At 54.7% G+C, this 19,769-nt stretch overlaps 1 protein-coding gene across 1 annotated transcript; it reads right to left on the bottom strand.

The window, feature by feature from the left end:
* Window positions 1-351: 351 nt before the first annotated feature.
* On the bottom strand, window positions 352-18,234 carry LOC144247831 (uncharacterized). Its single transcript, XM_077789488.1, has 6 exons — window positions 17,690-18,234; window positions 2,338-2,767; window positions 2,130-2,180; window positions 1,559-1,925; window positions 716-895; window positions 352-458 (listed from the first exon to the last, which is right to left on the bottom strand). Exons 1-6 carry the CDS (start codon window positions 18,232-18,234, stop codon window positions 352-354), a joined length of 1,680 nt encoding a protein of 559 aa, XP_077645614.1.
* Between the last annotated feature and the right edge of the window lie 1,535 nt (window positions 18,235-19,769).

Raw genomic sequence — 19,769 nt, 5'->3', positions numbered from 1 at the left:
ATCATCCTTGATGTCGTCCTCGCTGTCTCCAGCAGCCCGACCTGGTACAGCTTCTCCAGGGGCTCCTTCTCCTTCCCTGGGGGTCAGACCAGGCTGTCAGGGCTCTGCCCAGGGCCCCAGCTGTCAGGCAATTGGGACAAGCAAAACCACCTTGGATGGCAGCCACCAGTGCTGGGCAGAGCAGCTCAGCTCCAGCACAAGGGCTGCATATTCCCACCAAACAACCCCAGTGCATTGATAAAGGCAAGGAAAAAAGTCTGGGTTTCCTTGCTTCTGATTGCCAGGGCATGTGTGGAGCTGTAACTTACCAGGGCCCTGCAGCAAAGTGTGCATGAGGCTCTCTCCCTTCATCTATGACAGGTGAATATCCTGTATCCATGGTTCACAGAACAGGTCTTCTAAGGAAGGTCTGTCCAAGAAGTGCATGGATAAGCACCACCTGATAAGTTCTTGGCACTCTGGGCAGAGAAACCAGAAACCACCGGTCAGCTAGAGAAGGCTCCTGTCTGCTTTGCCCCACTCTTCCCATGCCCAGGCCAGGCTGCTTTTGTGCTCCCAGCTGGGCCTAAACTTTCCCATCAATTCCCTGTTGTGGAGGAGAGCAGGAGAGCAGGACACGTGCCACCTCCTCAGCGGCTGCCAGAGCGAGATGCTCACGAGCCCGCTGCTGTCTCCCAGCACTGGTATTCCCCCGTGGCCAGAGATGAGGATCCACCTGGAGAGAGCCGCTGTGGCAGCGAGAGCTGATGGTCCCAGCTGATCTTCCGGCCCCTCCTGAAAGGGTGCTGCCCGCAGACCATCTGGTGCAGCAGGATGCCCAGGGACCAGATTGTTGCTGCCTCGCCATGGTACCAGCCCAAGCGGGTCCATTCTGGGGGGCTGTATGACAGTGTTCCTGTGGAATACAGATGGAGTTCATCAGGGGGATGCTGCTGCTTCCAGAGCCTGGCCCCAGCATCCCTGGGCGTGCAGGGGCTGCCCCAGTGGCACATGGGGCGACTGCTGCACTCTCGCCAGCACCTGGGACTTGTGTACAAACTCAGGGCTGGACAAGAATCCACTGGTGTTGGAAGAGGGCAGCAGAAGCCCCAGCAAGGCCTGACCATGATATGAAAAGCAAAAACCCACTCAGGGCTGGGTCCTTATCCTCCCTGCCTGCAGTGCCCCAAAAATATTATGAAGCCAGTATTTTATGTTTTCATAAAATATTATGAAAACAAGGTGAGTGAAGCAGTCCAAGCCCTTCCTCTCGCCTGCACACCAAACTGGCTGGTGCACTGGTCCTAGCCCCCTCCTCTGCTACCCCCACCCACGGGTGCTTTTGTCAGGCTGGCTGCTGCTGCTCCAACCCCAGCCCCAGGCAGAGTGGTGGGCAAAGGCTGCCAGCAGGGCTGGAAGATGCCTCCCCACCCAGCCCCACTCAAAAGCAACTCAGGTAAAGACTCAGTACCCTGACTGGCAGCAAAAGGGAGAATCCTCGCTGCCACACCCAGCTTGGCCTGTGAGATGTTGGGCCATGAGATGGCGGGACTGGGAGCTCACCCCTGCCCGGGCTCACCTGCAAAGTCAGTGTAGGCTGTGTCTTGCAGGTAGGTGCCACAGCCAAAGTCGATCAATTTTGCCTGGCCAGTGGCCAGGTCAACCAGGATGTTCTCTGGTTTTATATCACGGTGCAGGACCCCGCGGCTGGTGCAGTGCCGCACGGCCTCCAGCACCTGGCGGAACAGCTCCCGTGCCACCTCTTCACACAGGAACCTCCGTGCCCGAATGAAATGCAGGAGGTCCTGAGACCGCTCCGGCCGCTCCAGCACCATCACGATGCTGTTGGGGAGCTCAAGCCACTCCAGCAGCTGGATCACACCAGGGAAGCCGGTGGACACCTTGTCCAGCAGGACGATCTCCAGGGGTGCGCTGGTGCCGTCGGGCTGCGGGAGGACCACGGTGCCACCAGTGGGACTGATGTCGTGCCAGGGCAGGGGAACCCCTCAGCCAGCCCGGGATGCTCTGCGCCCTGCGCTGGCCCCACGCCCGCTCCCCATCGAGGCGTCCTGGTGGCTTCCCCCATGCCGGGCCTCGCCTCATCCCCGCCCGGCACGGCCCGGCTGTTCCCGCTGGCCCCGCTCACTCACCAGCTCGCCCCAGCGCCGGACGCGGTTCCGTGGCACCCTTTTGATGGCCACCTGCAAGCCGAAGGCAGCAGCGGGCTGAGCTCGCCGCCCGCCCTGCCGAGCCCCATCCTCCTGCTTCCCTCTCCTCCGCCTCCTCCTTCCTCCTTCTTCTCTTCCTTCCCTATCCTCCTCCTCCTCCTCCATGCCCGCCGCCGGCCCCGCCGCTCACCGGGGCGCCGTCCGAGAGCCGCGTGGCTGCGAACACTCTGCCGAAGCCGCCGCGCCCCAGCAGCGAACCCACTCGGTACCGCTCCTGCAGGGCCTCCTGCGCCTTCCCTGCGGGCGGGACGCGGCTGTCAGCGCTCGGCCCGGGGCCAGGAGCGGCCCCCGAGCGCCCCCCGAGCGCCTCGGGCCGGCCATCCCCAGGCCTTCGGTCTCGGCAACGGGACACGGGAGGCTCGGGGCCGGCGGCCGCGCTGCCGAGCGGCGGAGCTCGGGCCGGGGAAGCCGCAGCGGGGGCGGCGGGAGCGGCCGTGCCGCGTGTGTCCTCCGCGGGGCCCGGGAGGCGCCGGCGCCGGGGCCGGACCCTGCGGCGGGGCCGGGGCCGGGCTCGGGCCAGGCGGAGCCAAAGGGCGGCGATGCCGGCCCAGCCCCAGGCACTGATGCCCGCCCGGCAGCGCCACCGCCAGCACGGCCAGAGCCGGGCGGAGGCGAGACCGCGGCGGGGCGGGCGGGGCCGGGGACGGGGCAGCCCCGCCCGGGGCCGGGGGCGGGCCGGGGGCATGGCCCGGCCCGGCATGGGGAGAAGGAGGCGGGGAGAGGAGAGGGACACCGGGGAAGGACACCGAGGGGAAGGTGTCCGACAGCGGGAGAGAGAAGAGAAAGAGAAAGAAGAGAAAAACTGCTTTTGCTGCCGCTGCTGCCGCCGCTGCTGCCGCCGCCGCCGCTGCTGCCTCTGCAACTGAAGCACCGAGGCCGTTTGTCCGCGTGTCCGTTCCCCGCTCGCCCCACGAGCCCCACGGCCGAGCCCCGCGCGCCCCGGGGACAGCCCCTTCGTCTGTCCAGACACGGGAACTTTGCAGTGTGGAGCCCATATCCAGAGTCCTGACTCCTGCACACTGGCAGAGGAATCCCCTCTGCTGTGTCGCTGCTGTGCATTGTCCTTGCTGAGGCTCAAACACCCTTGGGGCACATTCCCTTGCTGTAGGATTCGTACCTGACCCAAGCACTGCACTGATGTCTCCAGCGTTGCTTTCCAGTAAAAACAGGGGAAGGCAAACTGCGTGTAGCTCATGCTATTTTACATTGCTAAGTGGCCCATCTTAGAGGTGAGATCCATTTGGAATTCATGGCATGGAGAAGTCGTGCAACATGGAAAAGGGGAGCATAGAAATAAAGAGGAAAACATCTTAGATACTTTCTTTCATTTTCATTTCACTTCTGCAAAGCTGTTCCACTTCTCCAGGAATCTTCTCCTGTCTGCTCTTGACAAGAACCTCTCATGGAGAACAAGGTCGAGCTTCTGTCCCAAGATTTGCCACCTGCTGCAGCTTCTCTTGGCTTTCCACACTGGAATATGTGTGCAGCACGACTTTTGCAGCAAAGCAGGCCAAATATTTTGATAACTTTACATGTCCTTTCTTTTCCTGGGGGGCTGGGGAGTTGTGCCACTGGTGAAGTGGCACAATTTTGGCTGTTTGTCCTGGTTTAGGGCAAATTTTGTGAGGAAACCTCCAAAAGGAGTCCGTCTACAAATCAAGTTCAAGCGGCCCCTCTCCCTACTTTTTCAGGAGAAGACTTCCCTGGAGAAAAGTGAAAAAAAAAACCAGTTTATTTAACAAGTAAAGTGTTCACAAGCATGAATAATATGAAATAAACCCCCTCAGAGTTCTGAAGAGATGGCAATTAAGAAAGTCCTTTTTGTGGGTTGTAGTTGGCTCACTCAGTCTCTTCTCAGTCCCTCTGGCACTGGAATGCAGGGTCCCAGACCTCGGTGGGCCACAGGTCTGAGCTGCTGGTGTTTTTCTGGGTTTTCAGTCCAGAGAAGGTTTAAACAGTTCCAAGAAAAAGGAAAGTCTGTGATGGTTATTAAATTGTTCAAATGTTCGACTCCTGTTTGTTGGCAAGAAACCTTTCTGTGCCTCTGAGTGTCACCATCCCTGAGCCCAAAGGGCACAAACCTGATGAGTTGTGGTTTCCACTGCAGGGGCACTTGGACCTTGGCTCTGCACAGGAGAGCTCTTCATCCACTTTCTCTCTTTTCCTCCCTCTGGGCATGGAGGGAGCTCCTGACTTCAGCCTGTGACTCGTGTGTGGAAAGAGCAAATCTGGGCAGAATCGGGGCAGGGAGGGTTTGGGGGGACCTTTGCCGCGCCACAACATATGGTTAACGTAACTCCACAGACCTTGGGATCTGTGCTGGGCATAGAAAGTGTTTTCCATTGCTCTGAGACTGGCTACTGTGCAAAGTGGATTTAATAGCCAGCAGAGGAATGACTTCTGCATTTGATGGAGCTGTGCCTTCCCTTGGCTTTGTTGGCTGACAAGAAATGAACATCCCTCTGTGTCTCAGGCAGCTCTTACTCCAAGGAAAGCAGGTGGGAGTTGGAGCCAAGGAGCTGAAACCTGCAGGTGCAGCCTGGGCTGGAGGGAGCTCAGATTTGCACAAGGCTGCTCTGAGTGCCAGGGCTTGGATGGGGGAAATGGTGGGGTGGGGGTAGGGACAGAGTCTGATGGATTGTCAGCCATCAAGGGTCTTGATTTTCATATCTATTCCAACTGCATGAGGAGGTACTTGGATTCAGTGTCAAGTGGAGATTGCACATATTCTTTTATGTGGAGTAAAAAAGTGAAACGGGACCTAACAAATCTTTTCTGTGTCTTTGTAAAAATAAAGCATTCACTTTGAATACACTACTAAAGCCTGCCTAATTAATCACAAAAGATTTGAAAACTTAAATCAAATTATTCCCAGGGGCTTGACTTGTTCAAGTATTCTGAATTTTAGTGAGCTGTGGGGCACTATTTCTCCAGTGAATCTAACTCAGAGTACACAAATAATTGTAATTCCTTTTAAATGTCATCTTGAGAGAGTTGCTTGGGGGATGAGGGTCAGGGCTTGTGTGTCCTGCTTGGCACAGCCCAGGCAGGGCTTTCACAGCCCCATGCCACACTCCATTTCCCAGCTGGAGCTGCTGGTGCCTCTGAGTTCTGCTGCCCCAGCCCCAGGGAGGACTTGGGGTCATTTGGTCACTCAGGAGCTGGGCTGGGAGCTCCAGAGGTGGCTGTGGAGCATTGCCTGTGCTGTGGCAGGGACTGGCAGACACTGCTGGGCTGGGATAGAGGCTCTGGGGGGACTGGGGTTCCAGGGCCGGGCAAGGCTGGACCTGCCCCTTCCTCCCTCATACACAAAATGTTTCCAGCCAACAATCTCCTCCAGTCTGTCACACCAGGCAATGTTGGAGGTGAAATCCCAATTCTGGAAATGGGCACCTGGATGAGAAGGAGAGTTCTGTTCCATAGGAAGGAAAGCATAGAGCCCCAGTGTTTGGAAGGCGGATGAGAGCCTCACAAAGCCAAGGTCAGCCAGACTTGTCAGGAATGGCAGGTTTTGTCTGCAGGAAGCTTCTGGATATAGGGAATTTTGGAGACAGAATCCCAATTTTGGCCATGGGCACCTGGAGAAGCAGGACAGTTCTTTCCCATAGGAAGGAAAGCATGGAGCCTTCCCCAGTGTTTTGAGGACAGATGAGAGGTGACCCTCATGAAACCACTGCCAAACAGACTTGTCCTGGCAATATTCCTATGGGAACAATCCCTGGATAAAAGGACATTTGGATGTAAAATCCCAATTCTGGCCATGGGCACTTGGAGGAGAAGGACAGTTCTTTTCCATTGGAAGGAAAGCAGGGAGCCCCAGTGTTTCCTGTCCCAGTGAGCCCCAGTAGCAGAGGAGAAGAGACCTTTAACATGCCAAGGTCAGCTGGACCAGTCAGGCAGTCCACGGGAGGGCAAACCAGCCAGATGTGTTCCATGTTCCTTTGTTTCCATGGGGCCCCACAGTGTCAGAATTGCTCCTTGATTGCAACAAGACCTACAGTATCACAATGGACCCTTGGTTCAATGGGGTCCCACAGTGTTACAATAGCCCCTGGGTTCCATGAGACCTCCTAGTTTCACAATGGTTCCAACGATTCCATGAGGCCATGGAGTGTCCCAATGGTCTCCATGGTTCCCCAGGCCCCACAATGACACATGAGTCCTCTGATCCATGAGGCCCACAATGTCACAATGGACCTTTGGACCATGGGGGTTTGCAGTGTCACAATGGTCTCCTTTGGCTCCACAGTGTCACAATGGACCACTGATGACACGAGGCCCCACAGTGTCACAATGGTCCTCTTGGTTCTTTGGGGACCCCAGGGTCACAATGGTCTCACTGGTTCCATGAGGCCTCACAAGAGTCACAATGCTTTGCTGATTCCATTGGGCATCATAGTATCCCAATGGTCTCCATGATCCAAAGAGGCCCCCAAGTGTCACAATGGTGTCCATTGTTCCATGGTGCCCCACAGTGTCGCAATGGTCCCTTGATCTCACAGGCCCCACAGTGTCACGATGGTCCCTTGATCTCACAGGCCCCACAGTGTCACAATGGCTCCTTGTTTCCATGGTTCCTGTGTTGGTGCATTCCCTCCTCCCCTTCTCAGGCTGCCCTGCCAGCTGAGAAATGCTCACTGGGCCTCGGCCTTGGCCAACAGCCCCTGGGCTCAGCTCCTCTGGAGCTCATCACAAACACGCTCTGCTCCAGGCACTGCTGCTGCCCAGCCAGCTCCTGGCTGCTTTAGGAGCAGCCCTGGGAATTGTTTCTGTCCCCTCAGTGGCACAACATCCCTGTTCTCACCCTGCCAAAGAAAGCTGCTGATGCCAAGTGCGGCCAGGATGAAACATGGCTGGGACTGCAGCCCCTCTCTTGGGGCCCTACAAACAGCGCTCCAAAAGGAGCCCTTGGAGCTCTCCTGGGCCAGCGACTCCCTCTGAGTGGGGCCTCTCCGAGCCGGGAACTCTCCCGTTTGCTGAATTCGGGGATCCCGAAACAACGAGGGAGCCTGGGCCGATCCCCCCACTCCTCCAGGCTCAACCCTTCCCTGCAGGGGAGATGCCAAAGCATCCTCAAGGAGCATTTCCCTGCCCTCAGGGGAATTTCTCACAGGTGCCTTGCACTGACTCTCTGTGTCTGTGTGCACACAGGAGTGCCTGTGCTGGGGAATGTGGCAGAAATGCTGCTCCCTGAGGGCTCTGAGTGCCCTGGATAGCTGAGCCAGTCAGGCCTGTAAGTGAGGTCAAGTCATGCAGCCTAAGCTAAATGCTGCTAAGAGTTGTTCTTTTGCTATAAGTTATAAGCTGAACTAAATAGTGTTAAATGATATTCCTCTGTTAAATTGAAAAGTCGTAGGTTATAAGTTAGGTTAAATACTGTTAATCTCTGTTCTTTTGCTAAATTTTGAAGTTGAAGGTAGAAGTTAAGGTTAAGGTATAAGTTAAGTCCTGTTAAATTTTACCTCTGTTCAGCTTTTGGCCCATATTGCCTTTATCCTTGCCCTCACTGTCTTATGTGTCCCTATGCCACACATAGGGACAGTTCTCTGATCATTTCTGGTTTGATTACCTGGATTTTGTTTGGATTTGTGGTTGATTTGTTTCCTAGAGGTGCCTGAAGTGTTCAGTCAGGAGCAGAGTGACTCTTGCCAAGGAACTTTGTGGTGTTGTCGCTTAATATTAAATCTGGTTTTTGCTGCTCCCTTGCTGGGGACTTTTCAGCGCTCTCAAGCCCTCGTTGGTAACAGGGTGAAAGAGCCCTGGCCCAGGCTCTGGCCCTGGGGGACACAGGGACACTGCCAGGGGGTCCCTGTCCCCCCGTCCCACCCCCCACAGCCCCAGCCCTTGTCCCTGTGTCGGGCTCTGGGGTCGATCTCGTGGAACATCCTCTGGGGGAGGCTGCGGCAATGGGGGCGGGGGGACCCGGGGGGACAGGGGACCCCCCTGTGCATGAGCAGTGTTGGACTTCCCTGGGGGAAACTGGGGCAGAGTGACCTCCTCAGTGAAATCACACAGCCCCTGTGATGTCAGAGAGCCCCAGTGATGTCCCACAGCCCCTGGGATGTCACACAGCCCCTGTGATGTCACACAGCCCACTCTGAGATGTAACAGGCCACCTGGGATTTCATACAGCTGCTCTGTGATGTCACAGCCTGCTCTTTGAGGTCCCAGTCTGCTCTGTGATGTCACAAAATCTGCCCTGTGGTGTCACAACCCAACCTGTGATGTCACAGTCACCCTTTAATGTCACAGCCTGCTCTGTGATTTCACGGTCAGCTCTGTGATGGCACAATCCACTCTCTATTGTCTCAGCCTTCTCTGTGACATCACGCAGCTGCTCTGTGATGTCACAGAGCCCTTCTCTATGATGGCAGAGTCTTCTATGTAGCCTCACAGCCCATTCTGTGATGACACACAGCCAGCCTGAAATGTCATAGACAGCTTTGTGACATCACAACCTCTTCTGTGATGTCAAACCTCCTCTGTGATATCACAGCCTGCTCTGTGATGTCAGAACTCACTTATCATGTCACACAGCACCTCTATGGCCTCACAGACCCATCCTGTGATGTCACAACACTTTCAGTGATGTAACACAGCCACCCCATAATGTCACAGCACACTCTGTGACCTCACAGCCTGCTCTGTGATGTCCTACAGGCATCGTGTGATGTCACAGCCTGCTCTGTGATGTCACATAATCACAGAAACACAGAATTACTGGGTTGGAAGAGACCTTTAAGGTCATCAAGTCCAACCCATGCCCTAACACCACCTCAGCTAAACCATGGCACTGAGTGCCACATCCAGTCTTTTTTTAAACATATCCAAGGATGCTGACTCCACCACCTCCCTGGACAGACAATTCCAGTACTTTATCACCCTTTCCATAAAAAACATTTTTCCCAATATCCAATCTAAATTTCCCTTGGTGCAGCATAAGACTGTGTCCTCTGGTTCTGTCAGCTGCTGTGAGGAGAAAGAGACCAACCCCCACCTGACTGCAACCACTTTTCAGACAGTGTAGACAGTGATAAGGTCACCTCTGAGCCTCCTCCAGGCTAAACAACCCCAGCTCCTTCTGTTGTCCCTCACAGGACTTATATTCCAAGCACCTCACCAGCCTTGCTGCCCTTCTCTGGATACGCTCCAGGTCCTCCATGACCTTCCCAAACTGGGTGGCCCAGAACTGGACACAGCACTTGAGGTGCTGCCCAACCAGTGCAAGTACAGGGGAAGAATCACTGCCCTGCTCCTGCTGGGCACACCATTCCTGATCCAGGCCAAGAGCCATTGGCCTTCTGGGCCACCAGGGCACACTGCTGGCCCATGTTCAACCGGCTTTAGACCAGTGCCCCCAGGTCCCTTTCTGCCTGGGCACTGACCAGCCACACCATCCCCAGCCTGTAATGTTGCAGGGGGTGTTTGTGGTCAAAATGCAGGGATGGGCACTTGGATTTACTAAGCTTCATCTTATTGGACTCTGCCCATCCCTCCAACCCTTCCAGGCCTCCCTGCAGAGCCCTCCTACCTTCCAACAGATGGACACACGCTCCCAGCTTAGTGTCATCTGCAGATTTACTAATGAAAGGCTCAATCCCCTCATCCATGTGGTCAATAAAAACATTGAACAGAGCTGGCCCAGCGCAGAGCCCTGAGGGACACCACTGGTGACTGTCCCCAGCTGGATGCAGCACCGCTCACCACCACTGTCTGGGCCGGCCATGCAGCCAGTTCTGAGCCCAGCACAGAGTGCTCCTGTCCCAGCTGTGGGCTGCAGCTTTTCCAGGAGTGTGCTGTGGGAGGCAGTGCCAAAGGCCTTGCTGGAGTCCAAATAGACACATCCACAGCCTGTCCCGCATCCACCAGGAGGGTCACCTGGTCATGAAAGGAGACCAGGTTGGTCAAACACGACCTACCCCTCCTAAACCCCTGCTGGCTGGGTCTGACACCCTGGCCATCCTGTAAGTGCTGTGTGGTGACACTCAGTGTAAACTGCTCCATGACCTTACCGGGTACTGAGGTCAGGCTGACTGGCCTGTAATTACCAGGATCCTCCTTCCCACCCTTGCTGTGAATGGGCGTCACATTGGGTAGCTTCCAGTCATCTGGAACCTCCCCAGTGAGCCAGGACTGCTGGAAAATGATGGAGAGCAGCTTGGCAAGCTCATCTGCCAGCTCCCTCATCACCCTGGGGTGGATCCCATCTGGTCCCATGGATTTATGAACATCCAAGCAGCTCAGCAGTTCTCTGACTGCCTCCCCCTGGATAACAGTGGCCCACTCTGCTCCCTGACACCATCTACCAGCCCAGGAGGACAGTTGTCCTGAAGGCAAATCGTCTTCTCACTAAAGACTGAGGCAAAGATGGCGTTAAGCACCTCTGCCTTCTCTCCATCTGCAGTTATTAAATTCCCTTCCACATCTAATAAATAACAAAGGTTGACCTTACCCTTCCTTTTACCATTAATATATTCATAAAAACATTTTTTATTAGCCTTTACTGAAGTTGCCATTTTAAGGTCAAACTGAGCTTCGGCCTCCCTAATTTCTTTCCTACATGCCCTAGCAGACCCATTAAACACTTCCTGAGGGACCTGACCCTCCTTCCAAAGATGATACATCCTCTTTTTATTCCTGAGTTCCTCCAAAACCTCCTTCACCATCCAGGCTAGACGTTTGCCTCGTCGACTCATCTTTCAGCACACAGGGACAGTCTGTTCCTGTGCCCTTGATATCTCTATTTTGAAACATGCCCACATTTCCTGAACTCCTCTGTTTTTAAGGGCTGCTTCCCAAGGAACTGTCTGAATAAGTCTCCTAAATAGGCCAAAGTCTGCCCTCTGGAAATCCAATGTAAAAGTCTTATTAGTGTTCCTCCTGACTTCACCAAATATTGAGAATTTCCAACCACCACATCTCTCACCATCCAATCCCTATTTGCAAACATCAGAACTAACACAGATCTCCCCTTGTAGGCTCACCCACCTGCTGTGACAAAAAATTGTCTTCCATCAACCCTAAAAATTTCCTGGACTGCCTCTTTTCAGCTCTATTAAGTTTCCAGCAGATGTCCACCAGGTTGAAATCACCAAAAGAACAAGTGCTGATGATCCAGAAACATTCTCTAGTTGCTTACAGAATGAGTTTTCCACATCTTCTTCCTGGGTGGGTGGATGATAACACACTCCCAGTAGGATGTCAGCCTTGTTGGCCTTTCCCCTAATTCTCACCCATAGACATTCAATTTCATCATCATTAGGTTCAACACCCATAGCAACAAAACCCTCCCTAATATAAAGGGCCACTGCTCCACCTCCTCTCCCTTTCCTGTCTCTCCTGAAGAGCTTGCAGCCATCTAATGCAGCACTCCAGCCACGTGAGCCATCCCTCCCTGTTTCTGTGATGGCAATTCCATCACAGCTCTGCTGTTGCACCATGGCCTCCAGCTCTTCTTGTTTGTGACCCATGCTGTGTGCACCTCAGCTGGGCTGCTGATTTCATCCCTCACTCAGGCTTACCACCCTTGGGCCGGCTTTCAGACAAACCAGCTACATCTCCCTCCCCCTTCAGACCTAGTTTAAAGCCCTCTCAACAAGTTCTGCCAATTCATGAGCTAAAATTCTTCTGCCCTTACCAGAAAGATGGAGCCCATCTGGTTCCAGCAGGCCAGGTGCTGTAAAAGTCACCCCCTGATTAAAGAATCTGAAATTTTGCCAATGACACCAACCCGTGAGTCACTTGTTGATAATGTGAGCTCTCCTATTGCTTTCACCATTTTTCTCAGACTCAAAAGGGACTGAGGAAAAGAATGTCTGTGCCCCTGTCCTATTAACCACCTGACCCAATGCCCTAAAGTCCCTTTCCATTGCCCTGACACTCCTCTTTTCAATCTCATCACTGCCAGCCTGGGGTATCAGCAGTGGGTAATAATCAGAGGGCAGAATCAGCCCAGTCAGTCTCTCAGGGATATCCCGCACCCGGGCCCCAGGGAGGCAGCAGACCTCTCTGTGGGATGGCTCTGGTTGACATATGGGGCCCTCTGTTCCCCTCAGAAGTGAGTCACCTACCGTGATTGCCCTTCTTTCCTTTTTGATGTTAGAGATTGTCCTGGTTTAGGGCAATTTTGGGAGAAAACCTTCAGAAGGAGCCCCCGGAAAGCAAATCCCCACGGTCCCTCCTCCCTGACCTGGTTCGGGAAGACTGTCCTCAGAGACAAGTGAATAAAACCTGTTTATTTAACAAGCAAAACACTCCCCAGCACAAAAGAAAAAATAAAAACAACAACAACAAAAAAAACCAACATCAAATGACAAAAACTCTTTCACCACTCTGAAGAGATGACAAATTCAGAAAGTCCACTCCTGGGAGTGGTTGCCCAGCTCTCAGTGTCTGGAGCTGGGCTGCCTGCTGCAGATCACAAAATGCAGACTCTCGGTGTTTCCTAGGTCCCAGTCTGGAGCAGGAAAGAATGATGTTCAGGAAAGGGAAAGGAAAAAAACAGTCTAAAGAAAAATTTGCAGTGCTTAGCTAAACTAACTAATAAGCAAAAGCAAAGGCAAAAGCAAAAGCAGGAGCAAGAGCAGGAGCAAGAGCAAGCAAGCAACAAAGCAAGCAAGCAAAGCAAGCAAGCCCTCACCTCTCCTAGACAACAGACCATGGGGGGAGGTGAGCCGGCTGATAACAAGACAAAACAAACCTTCACTTTCAGAGTCAGTTCTGAAAGCACAGAACATAATATCAAACATAAACAGAACACAGGACTGGGGATACAAGCACCTTGATGTCACCCTAGGACAGAGCTGGTGATCTGTCTCACAGATGAATCATAATTGGGAGGCTCACTGGGCAGATAATTTTCTTCTAAACCATCTGGCTGACTCTCCAGATCCAGGGGATCATACCTAATCTGAAGTGGCACCTGGCTTGGCACAGGGGGTTGGGAGGAATTTTTATGATTGCCTCCTCGAGTAGGTACCCACTGCCACTCCCATCATTGACCAGGTGTCCTTGTAAAGCCTGACAGTGGGAGTCATGGGAGACAGCAGGAACCAAGGAGAGCATTGCTGCCCTGCCAGACCTCAAGGAACCAAGGATCCACTGTGACACTGCAGGGCCTTGGGGGACCATGGTGACATTGTGACACTGCAGGGCCGAAGGATCCGAGGGACTTTGTGACACCAAGGGGTCCCATGGAACCAAAGGGACATTGGGACACTGAGAAGCCTCATGGAATCATGGAGACCATTGGGACACTCTGGGGCCTCATGGAACTGTGGTGACACCAAGTTGGCTGGGAGTGTTGATCTGCTGGAGGGTAGGAGGGACAGGGACCTGGACAGACTGGATCCAGGGCCCAAATCCAACAAGGTGAGGTTTAACAAGTCCAAGTGCCGGGTCCTGCACTTTGGCCACAACAAACCTGCAGCGCTACAGGCTGGGGACAGAGTGGCTGGACAGCAGCCAGGCAGAAAGGGACCTGCAGGGACAGAGGGACAGCAGGCTGGACATGAGCCAGCAGAGTGCCCAGGTGGCCAAGAAGGCCAATGGCTCCTGGCCTGGATCAGGAATGGTGTGGCCAGCAGGAGCAGGGCAGTGATTCTTCCCCTGTGCTGGGCACTGGTTGAGCAGCACCTCAAGTGCTGTGTCCAGTTCCAGAGGCCTGGAAGCCAAGGCGCCTCCAGCTTTGGCTGCTGCCGGGCCGTGCAAGGGCAGGGCCTGGGGGAAGAGTTGCTGCCACACAGCCCCGCTGAGGGCTGAGCCCGGCTGAGCCCGGCACAGCAATCACCTCCTGTGCCTGTGTCCGTGCCTGGCATCGCCTTCCTTCCTGCAGCAGGGGCTGGCACCGATGAGCGACTGCTTCCTTCAGGAAATGCTGCTTTCCACAGAACAGGGACAGTGAGAACATACCTGCAGGAGGCTCCAAGGGCTTCACAACTTTATGCAGCCAAGCGAATGGAGAAGGCTTCGCAGCAACCTCATCTAGACTGGAGCACAGATGAGAACATTTTCTATGGTGTGCTGGGATCCCCCTCTGCCTCAGGGAACCGGGCACTGCAAGGCAGCTGGGAAAGGCCGTGGGAGCCAGATGAGAATGGACATGGCCAAAGCTGCACAGGGGCCTGGGGAGCTCTGGGCTGTGGCTCCTGGTGTCACCTGTGGCTCCTGGACACTCTCACATTCTATCCCTGCCTTGTGCAACTTCCCTGGAGGGGAGGCTGGAGCAGCCCAGGGCCCTGGGGGATCTCTCACTGCCACAGCTGAAACTCTTTCAAAAGCACTGGGGAAAACTGCAGCAGGCAGTGCCACAACTATCCCTCTGGCCCTCTGGCTCTCCTGCTTTTGTCACTCCCATCCTACATTCTTCCATCTCTCCATCCCACTTTCCTCTGGGATAAATCCCCAGCCCAAGGGCTCATACCCAGGCCCTCTCAGGACACACTGGAGCCTTGCTCTCCCCCTCTGAATATCCCCCACCATGGGCACCCCGTGCAGTCACTCCCAGGTTTCGGGATGTGTCTCCCATAGAGGGACCCCAGCAGGACTGCTCAGTACCCTGAGTGCCCTGAGCATAACAATTCCTCTGGGCTGTGCCAGCCTTGTCCGGGCTGTGCCCGCTCTGCCAAGCAGCAGAGAAGGCAGCTCAAGGCTCAGCAGGGCTCAGGCCCAGAGGCACAGCAATTACCTCCTGTGACTGTGCCTGGCAGCACCTCCCTTCCTGCAGCAGAGGCTGCCAATGAACCACTGCTTCCTCTGGGAAGCTCAGCCTTCAGCACAGCCTCTCCTTCCATCTCTGGGGAAAGGAAAAGGGACAGCTGGATCAGGTGGGGCTGTTCCCCATTGGGAAGGTGGCATCTTCAGGAGGCAGTGAATGTCAAAGTAATGGTTAAGAATTAGGAAATCTCTAAAAACTATTTGGGTGGCCATGGCTCATAGTTCTCCAAACAGGTGCCCTTTCTGATCAACCCAGAGAACGGGAAATTGCAGGGTATCTCATCCCCTTGGTGCCATTTGGGCTCCCTTTCAGGTGATAGAAAATGCCTTCCTGCAGAGGCTGGGGAGAAGCTGCAGCCAGCCCAGGCTGGGAAACAGCCCTGCAGGCCGTGAGAGCAGCACTGGGGCAGCGATGCTGCCATGGATCCCTTCCCACTGTGCCAGGCAGGGCCTGTCCAGATGTGCAGAAAACGTCCCTGGCTGCTGAGTCCCAGGGGAAGCCTGAGGGAAATGCACCCACCACGGCATCTCTCCAGATCACTCAGGATTTGTTCCAGATGTTTGGATTTTTCCAGGGACTTACTCCCTCCTGTAGGTTTGCTCTTTCTTCTCAGGGGACTTTAAGAGAAATATTTCTATTTTCCAGGAATGGATCCCACAAAACCAGAGCTCAGCCTGTGGGGTGAGCAAGGACACATTACTCACCCCTGCAATGGGAGCTGGACTTGTTTGCAGCATCCAGCCATGGAGTAGTAAAAATCCTCCCTGCAGCCCCACCTGTAATGACCAGGAGCACAAAGCAGGGAGAAATTGATAGATTTTAATTAAGACTGAAAGTAGCTGGATTGGGCTTTGTTGACTTTTTTTTTCTTTTTTTAATCACATAGAGGTGATCAGCAACTAAAGCTACTTGACCTTTGCCAAATACAGAGGACAAGGAAACAATCTCTGTAGTTTTTAATACCTAGTTATGCATTCCATTTTCAAACTAGTCACTATCATGTTATTGCACAAGTTTCTGTATAGCTTTAATGTCATCCCTATGGTCTGTACTCAGGAGTCAAGAAGTTTGCTGAAAAAGATTTTGCCACGTCCCTGCCCCAGACCCCTGTCCTCAGCCCCGGCTAGCTCTCCTGCGGGGCGAGTAGGGCGAGTGGAAGCACCCTCCGCTGTACCCGGCAGGGCTTTGGAGAGTGCTTTGTGGGTCCTGAGGTCGCTGCTGATTCCCCCGGCGAGGAAATGAGGAGAGGCACTTGTTGGGGGCATGTTTATGGAGGTCCTGGGGATCCAACAGCATTGGAGGGGGCCAGCCAACAAGTGCAACTCGGGGGTGCTGGCAACATGTTCCATAGGGAGAGGGAGGGGGGCCGATCAGCCAGTGGGGAACAGACAGGAGTGACTCTGTGGGGATTGACATCTGGGGGATCCAGTGAGGGAAAGACAGGGTAGGGGTCCCAGGACCTCATCCAATCACTCGGTGCCCTGGATGGAAGTTTCCAGAGGTAGGGGAAGGGGCACCGAGTGACAGACAAGGCACTTGGGAGAGGGCAGGGAACTGACTCGGCACCTTCCAGGGAAACCAGCACTTGGGGAAAGGCGGGAAAACTCAGGGAGAAACCAATACAGTATGGGGGTACACTGGAACAAACCATGACAGAATAAAGGTGTAATAAAACATATAAAACCGCAACTCCACAAGATTTCCAATGAAATTGTGTTCAGAAGAGAGCATGGAGCAGCGGGGGGTGTTCTGGAGCTCTCCTCTTTGTAGTTTTCATTCTTCCTGGGACCTCAGACTGGTGACTTCATGGCTGCTGCTGATTTCCTTTCCCTTTTTTAGATGCAAATGGTGAAAGTATCTTTGACCTGCCTTGCTGGACATTGTGAAGAGAACAGTCATCTACTGCAAGTGGAAGTGTCACAGGTGGAGCAGGGTTCTGTGAGTGCTGTGTGAGTATCAAATCAGACCTGGTCACACCTGGTCAGAGCTGCCAGAACAATTGGTCCACGCTGCCCTTCCCTGCTCTGCCTGTTCCACACTATTTCATGCCAGAGTAATGGAACTGCTGTTAAGTGTGTCACTCGAGCCAGGACAGCAGAACCAGCAGAAGCCAGCCCCGGAATTAATGGGACTCTGCAGAGGAGCCCCAGACTGTTCATCAGTCTGCCTGCAGAACTGGCTCCAACTCTGAACTCTTGTAACACACACTCTGAAGAAAACATCCTTCTAATATTTCTTATAGGCACTTCTGACTGAGACACTGCATCTGCTTGTGCAGGTAAGAATCCAAAAGTTCTTACTTCAGGAAAAACCCTGTGGTGGTGCACATCCAGCATATGCTATCAGCACATCCTGACTGCACGTGCAGTAGAAGAAGCAGCAGCATTGTACACATGGGTTTGTTTAGCTGAGCTCCCCTACACTTTAAACAGAGTGCTAACCACAACTATAGTTAATGGCACACCGGTGCCATACCTTGCTCCTTAAAGCCTCCCTGTAACTCAACTTTGCAAAAACAAGTTAATGCCGAGGCTGAACGAGCAACTGCGGTCTCGGTCCGTCAGTGGAGGGGTGACAAACACTGACTTTCCGAGAGCAGCATCTCTCCTGCAGCACTCGGGCCCGGCCGAGCCGCCCCCGGGAGGCCGGTGCAGAAGCCGGCCCGGACTCACCTGCAGCGCCAGGCACCGCGCCCCGCTGCTCTGCAGGGCGGCGCGCATGTGCTCCAGCAGCTCCCGCAGGTGCCGTTCTCCTCCCGCAGCCTGGCCATGCGCTCCTCGGCCGCTCCAGCGCCACCATCTCCTCGCAGCGCTCTCGGCAGCGGGGCCCCGGCGGCCGCCGCTCGGCGCTGCCCGCGGCTCCGCGGCCGGCGGGGTCGGCGCGGCGGCGGCGGCGGCGGCGGGGGCTGCGCAGGCGGATCTGGGTCTCGATGTGCTCGCTCTCCCGGCCCGGCGGCAGCCGCGGCCCCGCGCGGGTGCTGAAGTGGCCGCAGAGCCGCGCGTGGAACTGGCGGAAGGTGAGCTCGGCCGAGAGCCCGTCCCACAGCCCCGCGCACTCCTCGGGCTCCGCCGCCTCCTCCAGCCCCAGCACCCGGCACAGCGTGCGGCAGTCCTCGCCGGGGATGCGGCCCGCCCCGGCGCGGCCCAGGCGCTGCAAGATCTCCTGCAGGTAGCGGTCCAGGCCGGTGGCCAGCACGGCGATCTCGTTCTCCACGCCGCGCTCCAGCCCGTAGTGGGAGGCGAGGGCGCTGACCAGCCACTGCGTGCGCCGGGCCGGCCGCCCGTAGGGGTCCCAGCCCTCCGGCGGCTCCATCGCGCCCGCCCGGCCCGCGGCGCTGCCCGAGCATCCCGAGCGCCCGCCCGGCTGAGCGCTCGGCCCCGGCCCGCGGCGGGGCGGGACGGGCGGGGCGGGGCCGCCGCCGCTCCAGCGCCGCTCGCCGAGCAGCGTCCGCCTTTGTCCGGCACCAAAAGGGATTCCGGCAAAGCGGCCCGGTGCCGCCCTGCTCCGTCTGGCTGCCGAGCCTGCGCCCCAGGTGCGTCTCTCATTTCTTAACTCCTTTCTCCCCTCTGCTTTCTCTTGAACGCAAGCAAGACAGCAGCATCACACAATCCACTTGGGCAAGTAAGGCTCGTGAACGAGTGAATGCTTCTGCTAAATTAAAAGCCCAATGTGCTTGAAAGCCGACCTTCTGTTCGCTCAGACCTGCTCATCTCTGTCGATAAGCTGACTTTATGTGTTGCTGTGTGGCTTTTCAGGGGTCTGGCATAGAGATGAGTAAGCGTTAAACTCGCTCAAAGGAGCTGCCCAAAGCAGTGTCTTTGCTCTCTCTTTGGCTGGCGAGTAGGACCGGCCTTGTTGAACACAGGCAGCAGCACAAGCAGGGATCCTCCACCAGCACAGACATGCCACAAACCAGGACAGGTGAAGCGATACACAGAATAAATAAATAGACTCCACAACTCGATGTAGTTATGAAGTGGGTATGTATGACAGCGCTCGGCACAAGTGAGATAGCTCTCCAAAACCTTTTGCCCCGAGCTGGAGTTTGTCCCACAATTTTATTCACAAAGGTGTTCCATATGCAATACATTACACAACTTTTCTATGCATATTCAACCCCTGGCCCCGCCTGTCTTTGCCTCTCATGCTAAATAGGTCCACGCCCTTCTGGGCATGCATGGTTGTTTGTGGTGGTCTTTACGGAGGTCTCTGGTGGTCTTTTGAGGCTGAAACCATAGCCTTCCTCTGCATTGAAATTTTGAACTCTTCTCCTCTGTGCATGCGCTTTTGGCCTTCTGCTCTGTTATCTGGATAAGTCCATCATCCTTGACAGAGGGGCCTCCTTATCTGAGTTCTTTGCATTCCTGGTCTTCTCTGGTATTTGTCTTTTTGCAAGAAGCTTTAAAGTTTTTGGTTTTGTTTTTTTTTTTTTTTCTCTCTTTCCTATGCCTTTTGTGCCATGGCAGAGGTTTCTTAAAATTCAACAAATGATTCTACAAATATGATACATTCATTTTTGATACATTCATTTTGTTAGCTCAAGTGATCTCTGGAAAATCTCTTATTTCACGGGCACCAGAGGGGACTGTGGCACCAGAGGGGACCGTGGCACCAGAGGGGACTGTGGCAGCACCCATGCCCCGCTACCATGACCAGGGTGGCAAAGCCAGGTGCTGCTAACAGGCAGGCAAGGCATCATGAGGAGCCAGGTTTGGGGACCATCCAAGGAGTCCTGTTTGAATATTCTCTCTAGGACAAAAAAAAGCAAACCAAACCTGCTGATATGTGAGGAAAGTTAATTCAAGTTCATTTAAAGTGCTGCTCAATCCAGGGCTGGGTTTCTTTTG

The sequence above is a fragment of the Lonchura striata genome, chromosome 34 (assembly GCF_046129695.1).
Source record: "Lonchura striata isolate bLonStr1 chromosome 34, bLonStr1.mat, whole genome shotgun sequence".
NCBI classification, from domain to species: domain Eukaryota; kingdom Metazoa; phylum Chordata; class Aves; order Passeriformes; family Estrildidae; genus Lonchura; species Lonchura striata.
The sequence above is the reverse complement of the archived record's forward strand: the minus strand, read 5'-3'. Positions and strand labels throughout refer to the sequence as shown.

Coding starts and splice junctions, on each gene's coding strand:
- LOC144247831 (XM_077789488.1), bottom strand. CDS start 18,234: ATGGAGCCGCCGGAGGGCTGGGACCCCTACGGGCGGCCGGCCCGGCGC. Junction 2,768..17,689: donor GAGCGGCCGAGGAGCGCATG/GCCAGGCTGCGG, acceptor GGCGGGCATCAG/TGCCTGGGGCTGGGCCGGCA. Junction 896..1,558: donor AGCCTACACTGACTTTGCAG/GTGAGCCCGGGC, acceptor TGTATTCCACAG/GAACACTGTCATACAGCCCC.